Source organism: Hakea prostrata, chromosome 11 (genome assembly GCF_041222555.1).
Source record: "Hakea prostrata isolate BN-2017 chromosome 11, UWA_Hpros_2, whole genome shotgun sequence".
Taxonomy (NCBI): Eukaryota; Viridiplantae; Streptophyta; class Magnoliopsida; order Proteales; family Proteaceae; genus Hakea; species Hakea prostrata.
Genome location: NC_142610.1, coordinates 26,524,256 through 26,543,887, shown reverse-complemented (window position 1 = coordinate 26,543,887; position 19,632 = coordinate 26,524,256). Strand labels below are relative to the sequence as shown.

The 19,632-nt window shown below is 35.5% G+C and overlaps 2 protein-coding genes and 1 pseudogene across 2 annotated transcripts; 2 read left to right on the top strand and 1 right to left on the bottom strand.

Moving 5' to 3' along the window:
* Positions 1–4,181: 4,181 nt before the first annotated feature.
* On the bottom strand, positions 4,182–5,804 carry LOC149001225 (low affinity inorganic phosphate transporter 1-like; annotated as a pseudogene).
* A 3,591-nt stretch (positions 5,805–9,395) lies between these two features.
* Positions 9,396–11,114, top strand: LOC149001224 (low affinity inorganic phosphate transporter 1-like). The gene has a single exon (XM_089139867.1). The coding sequence runs from the start codon at positions 9,432–9,434 to the stop codon at positions 10,998–11,000; it is 1,569 nt and encodes a 522-aa protein (XP_088995993.1). The 5' UTR covers positions 9,396–9,431; the 3' UTR covers positions 11,001–11,114.
* Positions 11,115–17,468: 6,354 nt separating this feature from the next.
* Positions 17,469–19,139, top strand: LOC149001223 (low affinity inorganic phosphate transporter 1-like). Its single transcript, XM_089139859.1, has one exon. The coding sequence runs from the start codon at positions 17,493–17,495 to the stop codon at positions 19,059–19,061; it is 1,569 nt and encodes a 522-aa protein (XP_088995985.1). The 5' UTR covers positions 17,469–17,492; the 3' UTR covers positions 19,062–19,139.
* The last annotated feature ends 493 nt before the right edge of the window (positions 19,140–19,632 follow it).

The window sequence follows — 19,632 nt, the reverse complement described above, 5'->3', positions numbered from 1 at the left end:
TCATCTTTGGGCGTTCCTCTGGGTGGAATGGGGTTGTTCAATTTCAAATTATTCGAAATGACAAGTTGTGGACCCAAACTATTTGGACTTTGGAGGTCGTATCATTCTATTTTATGTGTTTTTTTTACAAGGGCATTTTAGACTTTTTATTTGAAGTAATTACACTCAAGGTAAGCAATATCGCCGAATTCTGGTTTCGTTCATCAACCAAAACCAAGACCACCCTACTTGACAAGATATCGTCGAGATATCGGATATTTCGCCATTTTATTCCACGAGATATATCGTGGATTCGCTCTCCCCCCCACCCTTCTCTTCTTTCTTTCTCCTCTCTCTCTCTCTCTCTCTCTCTCTCTCTCTCTCTCTCTCTCTCTCTCTCTCTCTCTCTCTCTCTCTCTACACATTTCTCGTGATAACATGTGCTGACTCTCTCTCATTTCTCGTGATAACATCCTAGAATCCATAATCTTTTCTTCACTACCTTTGTGTCTCTTTTCCCTTCCTTCTCTCCTCTATTTTTCTTCCTTTTTTCCCTCTTTTTTCTCCTTTTTTTTTCAATCTTTTTATTTCTTCTATTTTCTTTTTCTTCCTCTACATTTTTATTTGATTTTGTATATTTTTTCTTTCATCCTTTTCTTTGTCTTACTTGATCCTCTCTCTATAGTTTTTTTCTTTTGCATTGATCATCCCCCTTTTTGATTTGTTCCCTCCTTCATTTTTTCTTTCTCTTGATTCAATTTGTCTTTCACATTGCTATTCCTTCTTTTCTCTTTCCGTTTCTATCCTTCCCCTATACCCCTATCCACACTTTGCACCTTGATTACACTTTACATGTTTATGTTTTTTTGCTTCCCCACTCAAATCCTTAACCCACCCCCACTTCTGTTTAAAGCCGAGCCCCAAAATTGGATTTTCAATGGATATATTTGCAAATTTATCTCTAAAACTTAATCACTTTATTTTAAAATATCCCTATAATAAAAATGTCCGGTTTTCATGACAATTGGACAATTATGCTCCCTTTTTTTTTCAAGAATAGATTCTTTGGATAGATTTTTTTCATTCTTTCAATCTTTCTATCTAGAAGAAAAGATACAACCGATCTCTCCCCCCTTTTTTCGTGATGAAAATGTGGAAAAAAAACCAATTATGCAAGCTCCATGTAGAGTGAACTGAGAAAAAAAGAAATGAAAAGAAGGAATTTTGTAGAAAAGTGTTAATCACGATTCAGATTTAGTTCAACAAATATGACAATAGATATCTAGATCCGTTCAGCTAACATATTCACATGTCCATTCAGCTACTACCTTCCCAAATTTATATGCTGAAAATAATTTTAATGTTTATTTTTTAAAAATAAAAAATATTAAAAGAGTTTTCAGCAAGGAAAATTGTACATATTGGCCTTTTGATATGACAAATCATGTGATTTTTTGATTTTTTTAAGAAAACTTAATTTATGTCAAAAATCAATAGAGGCTAAGTGTACCGGTTGGTTTTGAGGATACATATATAGACACTCTAGTGGAATGAGAGAAGCAATTGCAGGGAGTCCATTACCAAGTAACACCCTCCTAGATGGAAGCTAAAACAAGACTAAGAAATGAAAAGATAAAGATATATAAAGCTAAATCTTTAATACGATATGTTATACCAGTATATTTAATTATTTGGTACAAAACAGCTCTGCTATTTGATATGATATAGGTGGTATGATTTATTTGTATTATTTGGTCTATTTTGTAACCGTACCATACCATTTATCAAACAGCCCATCCATATCAATACCACACCCACCATGTACAATATGATACTCAACACACTTATGGCACGCACAGTATGAATTGAAACTGTTATAATTGAGCAAATTTAATGGCTTTTTTAAGCCTCACTCAATCAAAAAAGAGTGAGAAAGGATTATTAAACACGGATTTACTCTCTCATGCCTCAAAAGTTTGGTTGTCTTAAACATGCCGGAGTCAATATATATGCCCAACATGAGATCTATCACTTGCTTGTAACTCATTATGCTCCACTCCTTCACCATGCAACATACCTAAGAAACTCCATGAAGCAGAACAACAGCTATTAGCAGTTATTAACTTTTATTTTGAAACAGGTAATATACAGCAGCATAGACATGCTGCAAGAGCTTGAACAATGAGTAGCAATATATATTCGACATGTGAGAATTCATATGGCCTTCAAGTAAGTGCAAATCAAAGTGAGAAGAGAAAAAGTTATTAACTATTCAAAGCCCAGGTGAATTATAACCAAGAAGGAGAAGAAGGAGATAGAGATACTCCCAACTTAAAAATTATATGGCAATTTTTATATATATTAAGCATGTTTAAAATTTCACCCCAAAGGGTTGGTTCAGTTGACAAATGATCAACATCTTATAGTATAAGGTGAAGAGTTTAAATCTTCATAAGGCTAGGGGTAAAGTCCCGCCATATAATTGCTCATCTTTTTACTGTTGGATCAGATGTGCGTTGGTAGGATCTCTGCTTGGCATGTTCTATAGTGTCATTTTGCTGATCAGTTTGGTGACAGCTTTGTTAGCATTTTTTTCTGTTGAAGTAAACAGCCAAAGCTTGGCTGCACATATGCTTGATGAGGAGATTTTACATCTACTAATTAATTGATTATTTGTTTACATTTTGTTAGGTTTTTAGTATTTATTTGACTTAATATTTGTTTTCTCAAATTTAATTTTTGGAGCAAAAGAAGAAAAGCAAAGCCACAACACCAAATCTGAATTTCTATCTGGATGGATTAGAATCATACAAGGAAAGAGAATTGTTAGGAGATTTGAAGGGTTGCTTTTATTATTTTCATCAATATGGAAAGAGGATTTGGGAGATTTATTTTCTTCTAGGAAAGTAAGTGATTTGTGAGGATGTGATTAAGAGGACTAAATATGAAATAAAAGTAGCCAATAGAGAGAAATGAAAGTGAAAAAAAAAAAAAAAAGAGGAAAAAAATGGTTGGTTTTGAGAAAAAAAGAAAATGAACGTGAGTTTTTTGGAGGATTGGTTTTCGAAAGACGGAAAGAAGAAGAAAGAAGACTTTGGAGCTTTTGGAATAAGTTTTTCTCTCTCTTTCTTTTTCTCATTGTTTTCTAATTCTTGTGATATTTTTTATTTTTAGAATGAATTAATTTTATTTTTCTAAGGATCAAATGTAGCCTAACTTTGAATTTCTACTCTTGAATTCATCAATATAATTCTGAGTATGGCTTTCATTGATTGAGTATTTACTTATATTCTTAATGCCTTCGATTAATTAGCCACTAATTAATTGATTTCTTAATCATAATGAATTGAATAGGGATTTATGTGTTTAGTTTGATGAAATTTACTCAAATTCAAGTATATGTTACTATTGCCCTAAATTCCTATTGGCACATTCATGACCATTTATGGCCATTACTATGGGTGGGGGTTAAAGCAATTGAATGAAGTAACTCTAATTTATAGACATGAGGTGAATATAAGAAGTGATTCTCTACTTAATGGGAAAGGTTGGGTCAAGGTGATTTATTTTCCATTGGTGGAGAAATGACAAGGTTATTGATTCTCCATTAATAGGGAATTGATTCTCCATTAGTAAGAAATTAATTCTCCACTTAATGGGGGAGGTAGGTCAATGGCCAAATTCATTACCACGAGGATTTTATGGGAGTATAAGGTGTGGTCTTCGGCCTATACAAACCTAACCCTATACAATTGCATACTTTGATTCTTACAACCAAAATACCATTGCATTCTTATTTAGTTACTTTTTTACATTTTTATTTTTTATTTTTTGAGTTTATCTTGGTGTCAGTGCTCTAAGTTTTGGCTCATTAGAAGGACTAGAATAACTTCATTTCTAGGGTTAGAAAAACTACTTCATTTTCTTATTGGAGATTGTTTTATTTGGGTGCTTTTCAAAACTAATTAATCTAGCATTAGAAAAGAAAGATAAAAAGGAAAATTGTGATGGTTGAGTGGGAGATCAATTCAAGTAAAATTGATGTCACAATTCTCAGTAATGGCTAGTAGAACTCACCCAACCAACCAAAATTACAGAATAGAAAAAATAAAAATAACACACACAAACAAGGTTGAGTCCCAACAAACAAGAAAAGAAATATCAGACACACAAAGACAAAGACATTGTTACATGGAGGAAGAAGTAGAATAACCACTTGAAGAAATTAAATTAATCAATGATTAAGCAGCATTTGCAGGAATGGTCTCATTCACTTCACTTCCTTCTTCAGACTGATCACCGTCACCAGATATTTCTTCAAGAGACTTTCCGTTGGCTTCAGGCACCAAGAATGTGAAGAGAAAGCCCAAGAAGTTGGTCACCGCAAGCAAATACAAGGAGTTTTGTAAGCCAATGCCTGTTGAACTTGTAGCATAAAAGAAGCCAAATGCCCCAATAATTGCCCCAGCCTTGCCGCTTGCTGCTGATATACCATGGCAAGTCGACCTAAATCTTGCAGGGAATATTTCAGCCGGCACCACGAAAGTTGTAGCATTAGGCCCGAAATTGGCAAAGAAGAAGGTAAGGGCATACATGACAACAAAGCCAACTTGGTTACCAGGTGAAATCCAATGAGTGTAAGGAATAGCAAGCCCAAGCATGAAGACCGTCATGAAGAAGAAACCCATCAATTGGATTTTGAACCTACCAATGCGGTCGATGAAGGCCACTGTAAACCAATACCCAGGAATGGTACCGCATAGAGCTATGATGGTTTGTGCCCTTGCAAATGTATACATCTCTTGAATGGCACTCATGGTTTCTGGCTTAGGGAGCCAACCGACCGTAGTGAAAATGGGGCTCTGGAATAGATTTTGACTGTAAAATGCTATGTCTAAGAAGAACCATGTTGTGGCAGTTCCAACTAAGTGAAGCCCGTGTCGACGAAGAAATTGCTTGGAGAACAACCCAAACGAGTTGGAAGCAATCCTCTCCACTTTGTCTTGCTCTACTTCCACGTCCACTTGCAATCATCACACCATATCAGCAGCAGCTTTTTTTGCATTATGGGCAACAAGAGCTGTGTAACGAGCGGTCTCAGGCATCTTCATTCGCCAATAGTAAGTTAATGCTGCAGGAATTGCACCCACCATCAATACAATTCGCCAAGCATAGTCGGATTGTGCCACAGTTGAGGCAGCCGCGTTAACATTGTAAGCCGGAGCAGGGTAAGAAGCATTGAATGCTGAAGAAACGATAAGGGCAACGATCCCAGCAGCTAAATAACCGAAACCTTGCATGGCAAACACTGCAGCAATGAAGGCACCTCTAGTCTTCTTGTTGGCATACTCAGACATGATGGTAGCCGATAATGGGTAGTCGCCTCCAATGCCGAAACCCAACCAGAACCTGAAGAAACATAAGGTGGTCACCACTCCTGTGGGTGTGGAACCAAAGGATAGGCCGGAGGCAATGGCGCACACCACCATGAGCATGAGTGTCATACCATACACACTCTTTCGACCCATCTTGTCTCCCAGCCATCCAAAGAAAAGCTGACCAGCGAGGGTGCCTACCAGTGCAATCGCAGTGATGGCAGAGCTTGCATTGGCAGGTAATGTACCAGGGGTAGTCGAACCGGGCGTATAGTAATAGAAACGGCCAATAAGTTTGGTAACGAGAGAAATACAAAAGAGATCATAAGAATCTGTGAAAAAACCCATACCAGCAATCACAATTGCTGTAAAATGGTATAATTGGGTCTTGGCGACATCAAGTGCTCTAAGCACCTGCAACTGTTCCCCTGCCATGGCTATCCAACTATTTCTTTCCACTCAATTTTTCTTGTTGCAACAATCACCAAATATATTGTTCTTTTATAGTGTTGAGGGTTCTGTATCTCTCTTAATCATAAGCATCTAATTTATGAATATGCTTCTTCATAAGTCAACTTAATTCTTAACTTAAAGGAAAGCATGAATGTTCCGTGCAAGTAAAAATGTAAGTGCGTGATGCATCATTTTTGTTTCTTTCTAAGTCAGGGTATAGCTGATTCTGGTTGCTACATGCAAATACTTAGGCATAACGCATGGAATGCTTTGTTGTTAATTGGAAACTTCTATTTTTTTTTTTTTTTTGGTTGGAAATCCAATGAAAACCTCTAGGGATAATTACTGTTGCCCCCTGTAGTTTGATTTTATTACTAATAAAACCCTGTTCTTTACGAAATTACTGTTGCCCCCTTCCTTATAACGGTGTTAAGTTGCCGTTAAGTTTGAATATGTAATGTCTAATTTGCCCTTCATTAAAATTAAGAAATCAAAAGACGATGCTACCCCATTTATAAAACCAGATTAAATGTCAATTTTACCCTAAACTTCATCTTTTTTGAATTAATGAATTAGGCAAAATCCAAATCCGATTTGGTTTCCCACATTCACAAAACTTCATCTATTTTGAATTAAAGAAATGAGCAAAATCCAAATCCGATTTGGTTTCCCACCTTCACTAAACTTCATTTATTTAATTCAAAATAAATGAACAAAATCCAAATCCAATTTTGTTTCCCACCCTCACTTTTCATTTATTTAAAAAAATTTAGGTGATATTCTTTCATTTGGTTGATTCGTTTTCCTTCCTCTTCGGTTTCTATTTGGTTTTATTCAATCATTCTTTCTTTATTTAGTTTTTTTTTTAATAGAATAAACGGATTATAGTTATTTTTGTCCACATTTAATTAGGGTCTCGAACTTGCAGGGTAAATAGTAAAGAGTATGTTAGGATATTTTGGGATTTTGAAATTATAAAATGCCACATCATCGGTTAACTACGGACTTACGGTAGGGGGCATGTAATTATAGCGTTGAGGTTGGATTGTAATTTTGAGAAGTCAGGGATACAATGTAATAAATCAGTCTGGGCCATGTATTATCCCAAACCTCTATTAGTATATACAGAGGGAATTCTATATATTGGAGATGGGTATTGCATAATATAGGGCAGAGCATCGCCCCTAGCCCTGATGGTATTCGAACACCTAAGCCACCCTTCGTTTTTGGAAGGAATGTTTTGCTGTTAATGAAAAAAACCTCCATTACTCTCTAGAAGGAAAGGAGATGGAGGTAAAGGGGAGGTACCTTTTGTGAGTCCGGATCTCCTTTCCATCTAATTCCCGATATTTTATCATCACACATATTGTATGGGGCCCATGTGAGGTTCACTAAAGGTCCCACATCTGATTTATTTTTATCATATTTAGATGTGATTCGTACACAATATGTGTCGTGAAAATTCGCTCATTGATGGATCAGATCCACTCTCCCTTTTAGTATACTATTTTAAATATTTTTATTTACTTGCTAAAATATTATGATTTCATGAAATCATGTTGTACTCAAATTTAATTGGAGTTCTAAAATTTTGATGGGTGGACTTTGCCTCTTCAGTGTTGTTGAAGCTGATGAAGGAGAAAGTAAAAGAATGAGAGTCGAGAGAAGAGAAAGAATAAAATACAAAGACGAAGGTAAATTTGGTATTGTGAAATATAGTAAAATAAAAAAGGGATAAATTTGATAATTCAGATACTTGCTTAGTAATAATATTATCATTTAACTTTAATTCTTAATAACAACAAATATTTGTAATTGATTTTTTTCAAGAGTAGTAGATGTACTTAACTATAAGTTTAAGGGGTTTATATATAATTTACTCTTACGATTATCATTCTCCAAAAAAATCATGATTTGAAAAAAAAACATTCAAGTGACTCTTACAGAGTCAGATTTTCAAAAATCAAGCCATTTTTAATTAGAAAATCATAATTTAAAATATAAAATTATATTCTAAAGAATCAGGTAAACCAAACGCAAGGTTAATATTTTCTCCAATAAAAAAGAAAAAATCATTAAAATATTTTTCAAGCAATTAAATGTGAGAAACTTTTGTGATCAAAGTTTATGTCAGATCAAATTGGTCTGCGCTTTATTTTATTTATTTACGTATTTTTTTGGGGAGGGGTTTTATTTATTTATTTATTTATTTCAATAAATAATAGGATAGAGAGGGAGAGCATTTTCAGCACCATTCATTGAGGCAACGTAAGCAGATTAAACCTTTTAAAAAGACAAAAATAGCCTTAAAGTTTATGCCCGACTCATCTTCATCTTGTTCTATTGTCTGCAATCACCATTCTTCTTCCATTATTGCATTTTTATTTTTCTATTTTTGTTTTCTTCTATTGCCATCATCTTCTTCCCTTAGAATGTGGAGGTAATTAATATTGAAAATTGATAAATAAAAACTAACTGAGACTAACGATGTTACTAATTATTGGTTCAATTGATAAATTGGATCACTTAGGGGGTGACATTAACATTAGGGAGTAAGTCAATGGTTGGCATTGAAAATTTTCCAAATAAAAATAATAAAGCTAAATCTTCGGTATGAAATATCATCCAATACCGTATCATGTATGTTCGATACAAAATAGTTCTAAAACTTCGTACCATATGGGTGGTATGGTGCCTTTATGTCCAGAGCTATGGCCCCTTGATTTTTTTTTAAAAACTTCTTGCCCCCCTTCCCAATAATCCCTAAACTTATAATTGTGTCATCCATATTTTTAAACTTATCATTTTATTTACAATTTCTTCCCTACCTTCTTTTTTTTCATGATCTTTTAAATTTTAAATGATAAAAAATATAATCATACCATTTTAGTCCCTATGTTTTATTTCAACAGATTTTTAATAATTTACCTATAATTGTGTTATCTATATTTTAATTATTTTACTAATTTACCTATATTTTTATTGTAGGCGTCACGTCTGAATATGATAAAATAATTCAGAGGTGGGTTTCACATGATGATTTTTTTAAACTTCGATTTATCTTCATAGTGTGAGAGGAATAAACATGGATTTATTCTATCATGTCTCAAAAGTCTGATTCAACTCCCAGTGCAAAATGGATGGCTTGAACATGCCGGAGTCAATGCGTCCAACATGGGATCTCTCACTTGCTTGCTAACTCATTATACTCCACTCCTTCACCATGCAACAGGCCCTAAGAAACTCAGGCATGAAGCAGACAAACAGCTAGCTTACTATGGCAGCATGAATCATGTCATAGAACAACTACATTAATTGAATTGTTATTGTTAAGGAGGAGTTAACCACCCCCCAAAAAAAAAAGTCACTATGAAGGATTATCCTAAATGAAGATAGAGGATTGGAGATTGCAGGATTTGCTTGGTGCATCATGCATTTGAATTCAATGTTGAGGTGTGTGTGAAAAAGCATATTCCGTACAGACTGGTCTAAATTCTCACGATAACAAGGAGACTTTGAACTCTGCGACACTTTAAAAACATATGTGCTTGTTGATTACTTTAAAAAGGTTCTCTAGTCTGATACAAATCAAACAATATTGTGTGCAAGCATAGCTAGGTAGCCATGGCGGGGGAACAGTTGCAGGTGCTTAGAGCACTTGATGTCGCCAAGACCCAGTTATACCATTTTACAGCAATTGTGATTGCTGGTATGGGTTTTTTCACAGATTCTTATGATCTCTTTTGTATTTCTCTCGTTACCAAACTGATTGGCCGTTTCTATTACTATACGCCCGGTTCGACTACCCCTGGTACATTACCTGCCAATGCAAGCTCTGCCATCACTGCAATTGCACTGGTAGGCACCCTCGCTGGTCAGCTTTTCTTTGGATGGCTGGGAGACAAGATGGGTCGAAAGAGTGTGTATGGTATGACACTCATGCTCATGGTGGTGTGCGCCATTGCCTCCGGCCTATCCTTTGGTTCCACACCCACAGGAGTGGTGACCACCTTGTGTTTCTTCAGGTTCTGGTTGGGTTTCGGCATTGGAGGCGACTACCCATTATCAGCTACCATCATGTCTGAGTATGCCAACAAGAAGACTAGAGGTGCCTTCATTGCTGCAGTGTTTGCCATGCAAGGTTTTGGTTATTTAGCTGCTGGGATCGTTGCCCTTATCGTTTCTTCAGCATTCAATGCTTCTTACCCTGCTCCGGCTTACAATGTTAACGCGGCTGCCTCAACCGTAGCACAATCCGACTATGCTTGGCGAATTGTATTGATGGTGGGTGCAATTCCTGCAGCATTAACTTACTATTGGCGAATGAAGATGCCTGAGACCGCTCGTTACACAGCTCTTGTTGCCCATAATGCAAAAAAAGCTGCTGCTGATATGGTGACAGTATTGCAAGTGGACGTGGAAGTAGAGCAAGACAAAGTGGAGAGGATTGCTTCCAACTCGTTTGGGTTGTTCTCCAAGCAATTTCTTCGTCGACACGGGCTTCACTTAGTTGGAACTGCCACAACATGGTTCTTCTTAGACATAGCATTTTACAGTCAAAATCTATTCCAGAGCCCCATTTTCACTACGGTCGGTTGGCTCCCTAAGCCAGAAACCATGAGTGCCATTCAAGAGATGTATACATTTGCAAGGGCACAAACCATCATAGCTCTATGCGGTACCATTCCTGGGTATTGGTTTACAGTGGCCTTCATCGACTGCATTGGTAGGTTCAAAATCCAATTGATGGGTTTCTTCTTCATGACGGTCTTCATGCTTGGACTTGCTATTCCTTACACTCATTGGATTTCACCTGGTAACCAAGCTGGCTTCGTTATCATGTATGCCCTTACCTTCTTCTTTGCCAATTTCGGGCCTAATGCTACAACTTTCGTGGTGCCGGCTGAAATATTCCCTGCAAGATTTAGGTCGACTTGCCATGGTATATCAGCAGCAAGTGGCAAGGCTGGGGCAATTATTGGGGCATTTGGCTTCTTTTATGCTACAAGTTCAACAGGCATTGGCTTACAAAACTCCTTGTATTTGCTTGCGGTGACCAACTTCTTGGGCTTTCTCTTCACATTCTTGGTGCCTGAAGCCAACGGAAAGTCTCTTGAAGAAATATCTGGTGACGGTGATCAGTCTGAAGAAGGAAGTGAAGTGAATGAGCCCATTCCTGCAGCTGCTGCTTAATCATTGATTTATAAATCTAGTTTATAATAATTAACCCATGGGTATTTTTCATGATTATAATGTATCTTCTTTGTGATCCAAGAGAACAACATCGGTTCTTTTTTGTGAAATAATAAAATACTTCTTTAATTTTTTTTTTCACTTTCGTTTCTCTTTATTGGCTACTTTTATTTCATATTTAGTCCTCTTAATCACATCCTCACAAATCACTTACTTTCCTAGAAGAAAATAAATCTCCCAAATCCTCTTTCCATATTGATGAAAATAATAAAAGCAAACCTTCAAATCTCCTAACAATTCTCTTTCATTGTTTGATTCTAATCCATCCACCTAGAAATTCAGATTTTTGGTGTTGTGGCTTTGCTTTTCTTCTTTTGCTCCAAAAATTATATTTGAGAAAACACAAATTAAATCAAATAAATACTAAAAATCTAACAAAATGTAAACAAATAATCAATTAATTAGTAGATGTAAAATCTACTCATCAAGCATATGTGCAGCCAAGCTTTGGCTGTTTACTTCAACAGAAAAAAACGCTAACAAAGCTGTCACTAACCAAACTGATCAGCAAAATGACACTATAGAACATGCGAAGCAGAGATCCTACCAAAGCACATCTGATCTAAGATCATATAATACCCAACTTCAATTTGTCAACAGTAAAAAGATGAGCAATTATATGGCGGGGCAGGGGCTTTATCCCTTAGCCTCAAGAAGATTTAAACTCTTCACCTTATACTATGAGATGTTGATCTTTTGCCAACTGAACCAACTCTTTGGGATTAAATTTTAAACATGCTTAATACATATAAAAATTGCCATATAAGTTTTAAGTTGGAGTATCTCTATCTCCTTCTTCTCCTTCTTGGTTATAATTCACCTGGGCTTTGAATAGTTAATAACTTTTTCTCTTCTCACTTTGATTTGCACTTACTTGAAGGCCATATGAATTCTCACATGTCGAATATATATTGCTACTCATTGTTCAAGCTCTTGCAGCATGTCTATGCTGCTATATATTATCTGTTTCAAAATAAAAGTTAATAACTTCTAATAGCTGTTGGTCTGCTTCATGGAGTTTCGTAGGCATGTTGCATGGTGAAGGAGTGGAGCATTATGAGTTACCAAACAAGTGATAGATCTCATGTTGGGCATATATATTGACTCCGGCATGTTTAAGACAACCAAACTTTTGAGGCATGAGAGAGTAAATCCGTGTTTAATTATCCTTTCTCACTCTTACTGATTGAGTGAGGCTTAAAAAAGCCATTAAATTTGCTCAATTATAACAGTTTCAATTCATACTGTGCGTGCCATAAGTGTGTTGCTCATATCATATTATACATGGTGGGTGTGGTATTGATATGGATGGCTGTTTGATAAATGGTATGGTACGTACGGTTACAAAATAGACCAAATAATACAAATAAATCATACCATCGATATCATATCAAATAGAAGAGCTGTTTTGTAACAAATAAATAAATATACTGGTATAACATATCGTATTAAAGATTTAGCTTTATATATCTTTATCTTTTCATTTCTTGTCTTGTTTTAGCTTCCATCTAGGAGGGTGTTACTTGGAAATGGACTCCCTGCAATTGCTTCTCTCGTTCCACTAGAGTGTTTATATATGTATCCTCAAAACCAACCGGTACACTTAGCCTCTATTGATTTTTGACATAAATTAAGTTTTCTTTAAAAAAATTAAAAAAATTACATGATTTGTCATATCAAAAGGCCACTATGTAAAATTTTCCTTGCTGAAAACTCTTTTAATGTTTTTTATAATAGAAAAATAAACATTAAAATTATTTTCATCATATAAATTTGGGAAGGTGGTAGCTGAAAGGACGTGTGAATATGTCAGCTGTACGGTTCTAGATATCTATTATCATATTTATTGAACTAAATGTGAATCGTCTGGTTACTAATTTTCCTCCCATATTTTAATATTTTAATCGTCTGGTTCTAGATATTTATGGTTAGTTAGGTTAAGACATATTACAGGACTTTGTTGTGTCGTTGAGTATTCAAAACCATGCTATATTGCATTTACTGTTTGCCAGTTTATGAGAAAGACATGGGAAACATGTTTATTTGCTTCTATAACTAGACTTAAATATTCAATTATAAAAGTCTATAAAGGTAATCTGGTTATGTGTTCTTTGATAAGAAAAGAAAAAATGAAAAGCGTTTATCAAAAAGAAAAAAGAAAATAAAAATGAAGATCAGCCCATTAACAAATGTTGTTAATGACCAAAATATACTCTGAAGAAGAAGCATTTGCTTATGAATTTACAAGGCAGCTGCTTAGAATCAAAGCCAGCAACCTATTAAGAATTAACATTTCTCACCCTCCAGTACCGTCCTCCAAACACATTTTAGCCCACCTAAGAAGAAAAGAGAAGAAAAGAAAAGAAAAGAAAAACCCTATTAAATCTTTCTTGTACTCATCTATATATCAAGTACTCAATGTTGCTTTGTGAACCTCTGAAAAGATTAAAGAAATCAATATCTAATTGATCAGAATGAGCTTACACATGACTGAAACCCAACTCTGAAGGCCAGTTTGATATACAGATTGTTTACACTTCAGTGAGAAAAATCCTCACTCCCAACATCAATGCTGGACTTATCCATGCATCATCCCCGCGCGCACATTGTATTGCTCATAAACTCTTGCTCACTTCTCTGTCAACCATTGCTTCCAACTGCATTTAGACATTTTAGGTATCAAGGCACAATTGCTAGCTAATTTGCTTAAAACAGAAGAAATGATCTTGTTTCGTATTAGGAAATCAAACCAGCAGATGAGAGGGAGGTTGGGAGTTGGGAAGGAAGAGACCTACTAAAAATTTATGGATCAAAAAGGATGAAAATGAACCATAGGGAGCTACAATATACCTGAGACGGACTTGCTTTAGATATCTAAAACCACAGCTAAGGATGTAAGCGTCGTTGAAAGAAGGATGCCTAACTTGATAAATGCAGATGAAAGGGTTTTCAGTGAAGTCGCTAGATAGGTTGAAAGAAGGAATAGAAAAAGAAAAGGAAGGGTTCGAAAATTTAATGCCATTTAAATTACAATGATTGTGATAGAAGGTCAACTTAACTAATCCAAAAATAATGGGAGGACAAATTAGAAATTTTATTTGATTATTAAGATTTAGTGTAACAAATTTGATGGTAGATATTTAGAACAGTTCAGCTAACCTATTCACACGTTCAACTACAATTTAGCCTAAAAATTTTACACTTACCAAATGAAATTTAAAATGAGCAAGCTTTCTATGCAAAAATCTATCACGTACTAGAGATAACTGAACTCTTAGAAGTTGAATGTTCAAATATAGAAACCTCTTTACATGTATTAATTTTTTTTTTTTTTTTGAGATAATTACTATTGTCCCTCTTTATTATAGCTTAATTACTATTTTATCTCTTTACTTTTTAAAATTACTAGTTCAACCTTAGACTCTTTACCTATAAATACTGTTTCTCCCATCGTTAAACTTTGTTAGTTAAATGATGATGTGGTAATTTTTATTTATTTAAAAATTTTCAAAATAACTCTAAGATTTTATTCTATTATTTATACTTCATCTTAAATCACATTATTATCTCAATAATTAGGAAAAAAAATTAACCCTTATTTGGTAGTTCCTTATTTTTAGTTTTTAGTTTTTTTATATTTACTTTTCAATTTGGTTTTTTTTTTTTTTTTTTTTCTTATTTACTTTCTAATTTGATGTTATCAATTTTAGGATGTTTCTACCTCCATTAAGTTTTTATTTATTTACTTTCGGATTTGACGTTATCAATTTTAGGAAGTTATTTTTCTTAACAAAAAAAAACAATAATGTAGGTAGTCTTTTTTTTTTAATTCAAAATGATAAGAATACAAGCGCAAAATTGCTACTTGATATGGTTTTTTTTTTCTTTTTTTCCAAATGAGGATAGTATTGTGTTTTAACTTCTTCATTCTAGAAGGGCAAAATAGACATTAAATATTCAAATGTAACAATCTCTTAACACTGTTAGAACTGAGGGAGGCAACAGTAATTTCATAAAAAAACAGGGTCTTTTTAGTAATTAAGTTATAACATAGGGGCAACAATAATTATCCCATTATTTTTTTTTTTTTCTTTTAACACATTGTTAAGAGGATGCTATAGGTAGCAAAGCACATAAAAGTATAAACGCAAACAAGATTTACATGGTTCACCCAAAGGCTACAACCACGGTCAAGCAGAGATGGTTTTCACTATGAAGAAGAAGAAGAACATATACAACCCCAGCTATTTTTTTAACCCCTCTCAACATTTTTGAGAGATTATTAAAAATAGAGCAAATTGCACTGGCACCCAAAATGAAGGCCTTAAATCACTAACACCCCACTTTATGTTTAAAAAGCACAGAGACCCCAAAATTGGATTTTCATTGGATATATTTGTCCAATTTGTCACTAAAAACCTTTCAGACACTGTTTATTATACGGACATTTTTTTAAAATTAATAGTGATTTAACTGTTTTCAGTGATTAATTTGCCAAATATATCCATTGAAAATCCAATTTTGTAGTATCTATGCTTTTTAAACATAAAGTGTGGTGTCAGTGCTTTAAGGCCTCCATTTTGGGGGTGCAAGTGGAATTTGCTCTTAAAAATAACATAAACAGGTTAAAGTGTAATCAAGGTGCGAAAGTTCGCTGGATATCGCTAGTTCGCTACCCAACGAACCGGTGATATGGCGAAATCTCGCCGGAATATTGGCAAAAACTGCTCAAGGAATCGACAATGTGAAAGACTGATGGAATCTCAAGGGAAAGCAACCAATATCACAAAAAAGATAGAACTGGAACCAAATTGAAAAGAGTTGGATGATCAATTGCTAAAAGAAACCATAAAACCATCTACAGAGGCATTCCCATATGTGATCGCAAGTTCAAGACCAGCAAGAACATGAATGAAACGAATAAAATATACCAAAATCAAATAAAAATTGCAGAGGAAGACAAACGGAAAATAGAATTTTCAGAAATAAACAAGATTGGAAGGGGGAAACAACAAAGACAGATAATCAAATAGATCGATGGATCTACCGAAAACCCTAGTAAGCGATTAACGAATCAGAAGGGAAGTAGAGGGGGAGAGAAGGGGTGGAAAAGAGAAACCCTAAAACCGGTTAGCGAAGCAAAAGTGATTATGCGGATTCCTAGTCAGTGTGTTATCATGGAGAAACGTAAAAAAGAATGCAGAAGGGTGGGCCGGTGGCTGCAGTTTCACCGAATCCACGATATATCTCCAGTTCGGCAATAAAATGACGAAATATCAGCGATAGCTCGACGATATCTCGTCAAGTCGCGGTTTGGTCTTGGTTCGCCATGAACCGAAACCACCGAATTTCGGCGATATTGCTTACCTTGAGTGTAATTACTTCAAATAAAAAGTCTAAAATGCCCTTGTAAAAAAAAGCACATAAAATAGAATGATACGACCTCCAAAGTCCAAATAGTTTGGGTCTACAACTTGTCATTTCAAATAATTTGAAATTCTGAACAAACTCCATCTCTCAACCTACGACGGCCAACGCCCAAAGATGACGGTCTAACACAATTAGGCACCTGAAATGGACCTTAAAAATTATACATATTAATCTTCACCACAATGGTGACAATTTGTTTTGACTTGTGGCAACACAAGAGTTAAAAATAATAATAATAATAAATAAGTTACAACATCTCCGTCTCACACTCATGATTTTTTTCTTATGGAATTAAAGAGGGGGAAAAAAATTAAGGATGCTTTGGTAAAAACAATAGTAATTTGTTAGAAATTATTTATCTGTATTTTTATTATTATTATTTTGAAAGGCAACCAAGAAATACATTCCCTTGTCTATCTTGTGCTCAACATATGGTCTATCTTATGGAATGATGACATTAAAATTCTGGTAAAAACAGATATTCTAGAAAAGATTAGATTTACAATTTACACGTCAATATAAGAGTTGATACATGGAAGTTAAAACAGCATGATTCCCATGAAGTCATAATATTTTATCAAGTAAAAAGAATTCTTCAAAATGGTAGTACACGAAAACGCACCTCCCCCAAGATTAATTTTTTTCCTTTTAGATAGACCTAGATCTCTAGAGGTTTTCATTAACAACAAAACATTCCATTCCGTGAGGTCCAAGTAGCCGTACGTACCAATTAGAATCATCAGACTGCACTAAGTAGAACCGAAAATCTTCAAAAGAAATGTAAATGGTGCATCGATCATGCTCTTACACTTCTACTTGCACGGAAGATTGATGCTTTCCTTTTAAGTTGACATGAATTAAGTTGACTTATGAAGAAGCATATTCTTAAATTATATGCTTATGATTAAGATAGATACAGAACCCTCAACATTATAAAAGCACATCATTCTTGGTGATTGTTGCAACAAGAAAAATTGAGTGGAAAGACATAGTTGGATAGCCATGGCAGGGCAACAGTTGCAGGTGCTTAGAGCACTTGATGTTGCCAAGACCCAGTTATACCATTTTACAGCAATTGTAATTGCTGGTATGGGTTTTTTCACAGATTCTTATGATCTCTTTTGTATTTCTCTCGTTACCAAACTGATTGGCCGTTTTTATTACTATACGCCCGGTTCGACTACCCCTGGTACATTACCTGCCAATGCAAGCTCTGCCATCACTGCGATTGCACTGGTAGGCACCCTCGCTGGTCAGCTTTTCTTTGGATGGCTGGGAGACAAGATGGGTCGAAAGAGTGTGTATGGTATGACACTCATGCTCATGGTGGTGTGCGCCATTGCCTCCGGCCTATCCTTTGGTTCCACACCCACAGGAGTGGTGACCACCTTATGTTTCTTCAGGTTCTGGTTGGGTTTCGGCATTGGAGGTGACTACCCATTATCAGCTACCATCATGTCTGAGTATGCCAACAAGAAGACTAGAGGTGCCTTCATTGCTGCAGTGTTTGCCATGCAAGGTTTTGGTTATTTAGCTGCTGGGATCGTTGCCCTTATCGTTTCTTCAGCATTCAATGCTTCTTACCCTGCTCCGGCTTACAATGTTAACGCGGCTGCCTCAACTGTGGCACAATCCGACTATGCTTGGCGAATTGTATTGATGGTGGGTGCAATTCCTGCAGCATTAACTTACTATTGGCGAATGAAGATGCCTGAGACCGCTCGTTACACAGCTCTTGTTGCCCATAATGCAAAAAAAGCTGCTGCTGATATGGTGACAGTATTGCAAGTGGACGTGGAAGTAGAGCAAGACAAAGTGGAGAGGATTGCTTCCAACTCGTTTGGGTTGTTCTCCAAGCAATTTCTTCGTCGACACGGGCTTCACTTAGTTGGAACTGCCACAACATGGTTCTTCTTAGACATAGCATTTTACAGTCAAAATCTATTCCAGAGCCCCATTTTCACTACGGTCGGTTGGCTCCCTAAGCCAGAAACCATGAGTGCCATTCAAGAGATGTATACATTTGCAAGGGCACAAACCATCATAGCTCTATGCGGTACCATTCCTGGGTATTGGTTTACAGTGGCCTTCATCGACCGCATTGGTAGGTTCAAAATCCAATTGATGGGTTTCTTCTTCATGACGGTCTTCATGCTTGGGCTTGCTATTCCTTACACTCATTGGATTTCACCTGGTAACCAAGCTGGCTTCGTTATCATGTATGCCCTTACCTTCTTCTTTGCCAATTTCGGGCCTAATGCTACAACTTTCGTGGTGCCGGCTGAAATATTCCCTGCAAGATTTAGGTCCACTTGCCACGGTATATCAGCAGCAAGCGGCAAGGCTGGGGCAATTATTGGGGCATTTGGCTTCTTTTATGCTACAAGTGCAACAGGCATTGGCTTACAAAACTCCTTGTATTTGCTTGCGGTGACCAACTTCTTGGGCTTTATCTTCACATTCTTGGTGCCTGAAGCCAACGGAAAGTCTCTTGAAGAAATATCTGGTGATGGTGATCAGTATGAAGATGAAAGTGAAGTGAATGAGACCATTCCTGCAGCTGCTGCTTAATCAATGATTTATAAATCTTGTTTATAATAATTAACCCATGGGTATTTTTCATGATTATAATGTATCTTCTTTGTGATCCAAGAGAACAACATCGGTTCTCTTTTGTGAAATAATAAAATACTTCTTTAATTTTTCTTTTAATCTTGATATGTGCATACATTTACAATTTAAAGTTGAGAGTTTTATATTATTACTCTCAACAATATTATATGGGATTAGATCTAATAACCATTTTTTATTGATGTGGAACTCAAGTTCGTACAAATTCAGATTTCTTGTGATACTAATAATTTCAGTCAAAATGGGTATAAAATTCAAATTTAGTTTGAACTGGGTAACCGTTGAATTACTTAATGCCACATGACACAATCCTAAGAGGGAATTGTAGGGAAAGGAATTACAAAATATGTGAATTCACATTTTGCTGCCATTGCCTTTGAGCATAGGTAGTAGTTCTTTTTCATGACACCAAATTTCTTTAATTTGTGCTCCTAATTTCAAAATACTTTTAACTTAAAGAGCACATTTTGTTGCTGGCATATTCATTTTTCATATCTAGTTACTTGCCCAT

Coding starts and splice junctions, on each gene's coding strand:
- LOC149001224 (XM_089139867.1), top strand. CDS start 9,432: ATGGCGGGGGAACAGTTGCAGGTGCTTAGAGCACTTGATGTCGCCAAG.
- LOC149001223 (XM_089139859.1), top strand. CDS start 17,493: ATGGCAGGGCAACAGTTGCAGGTGCTTAGAGCACTTGATGTTGCCAAG.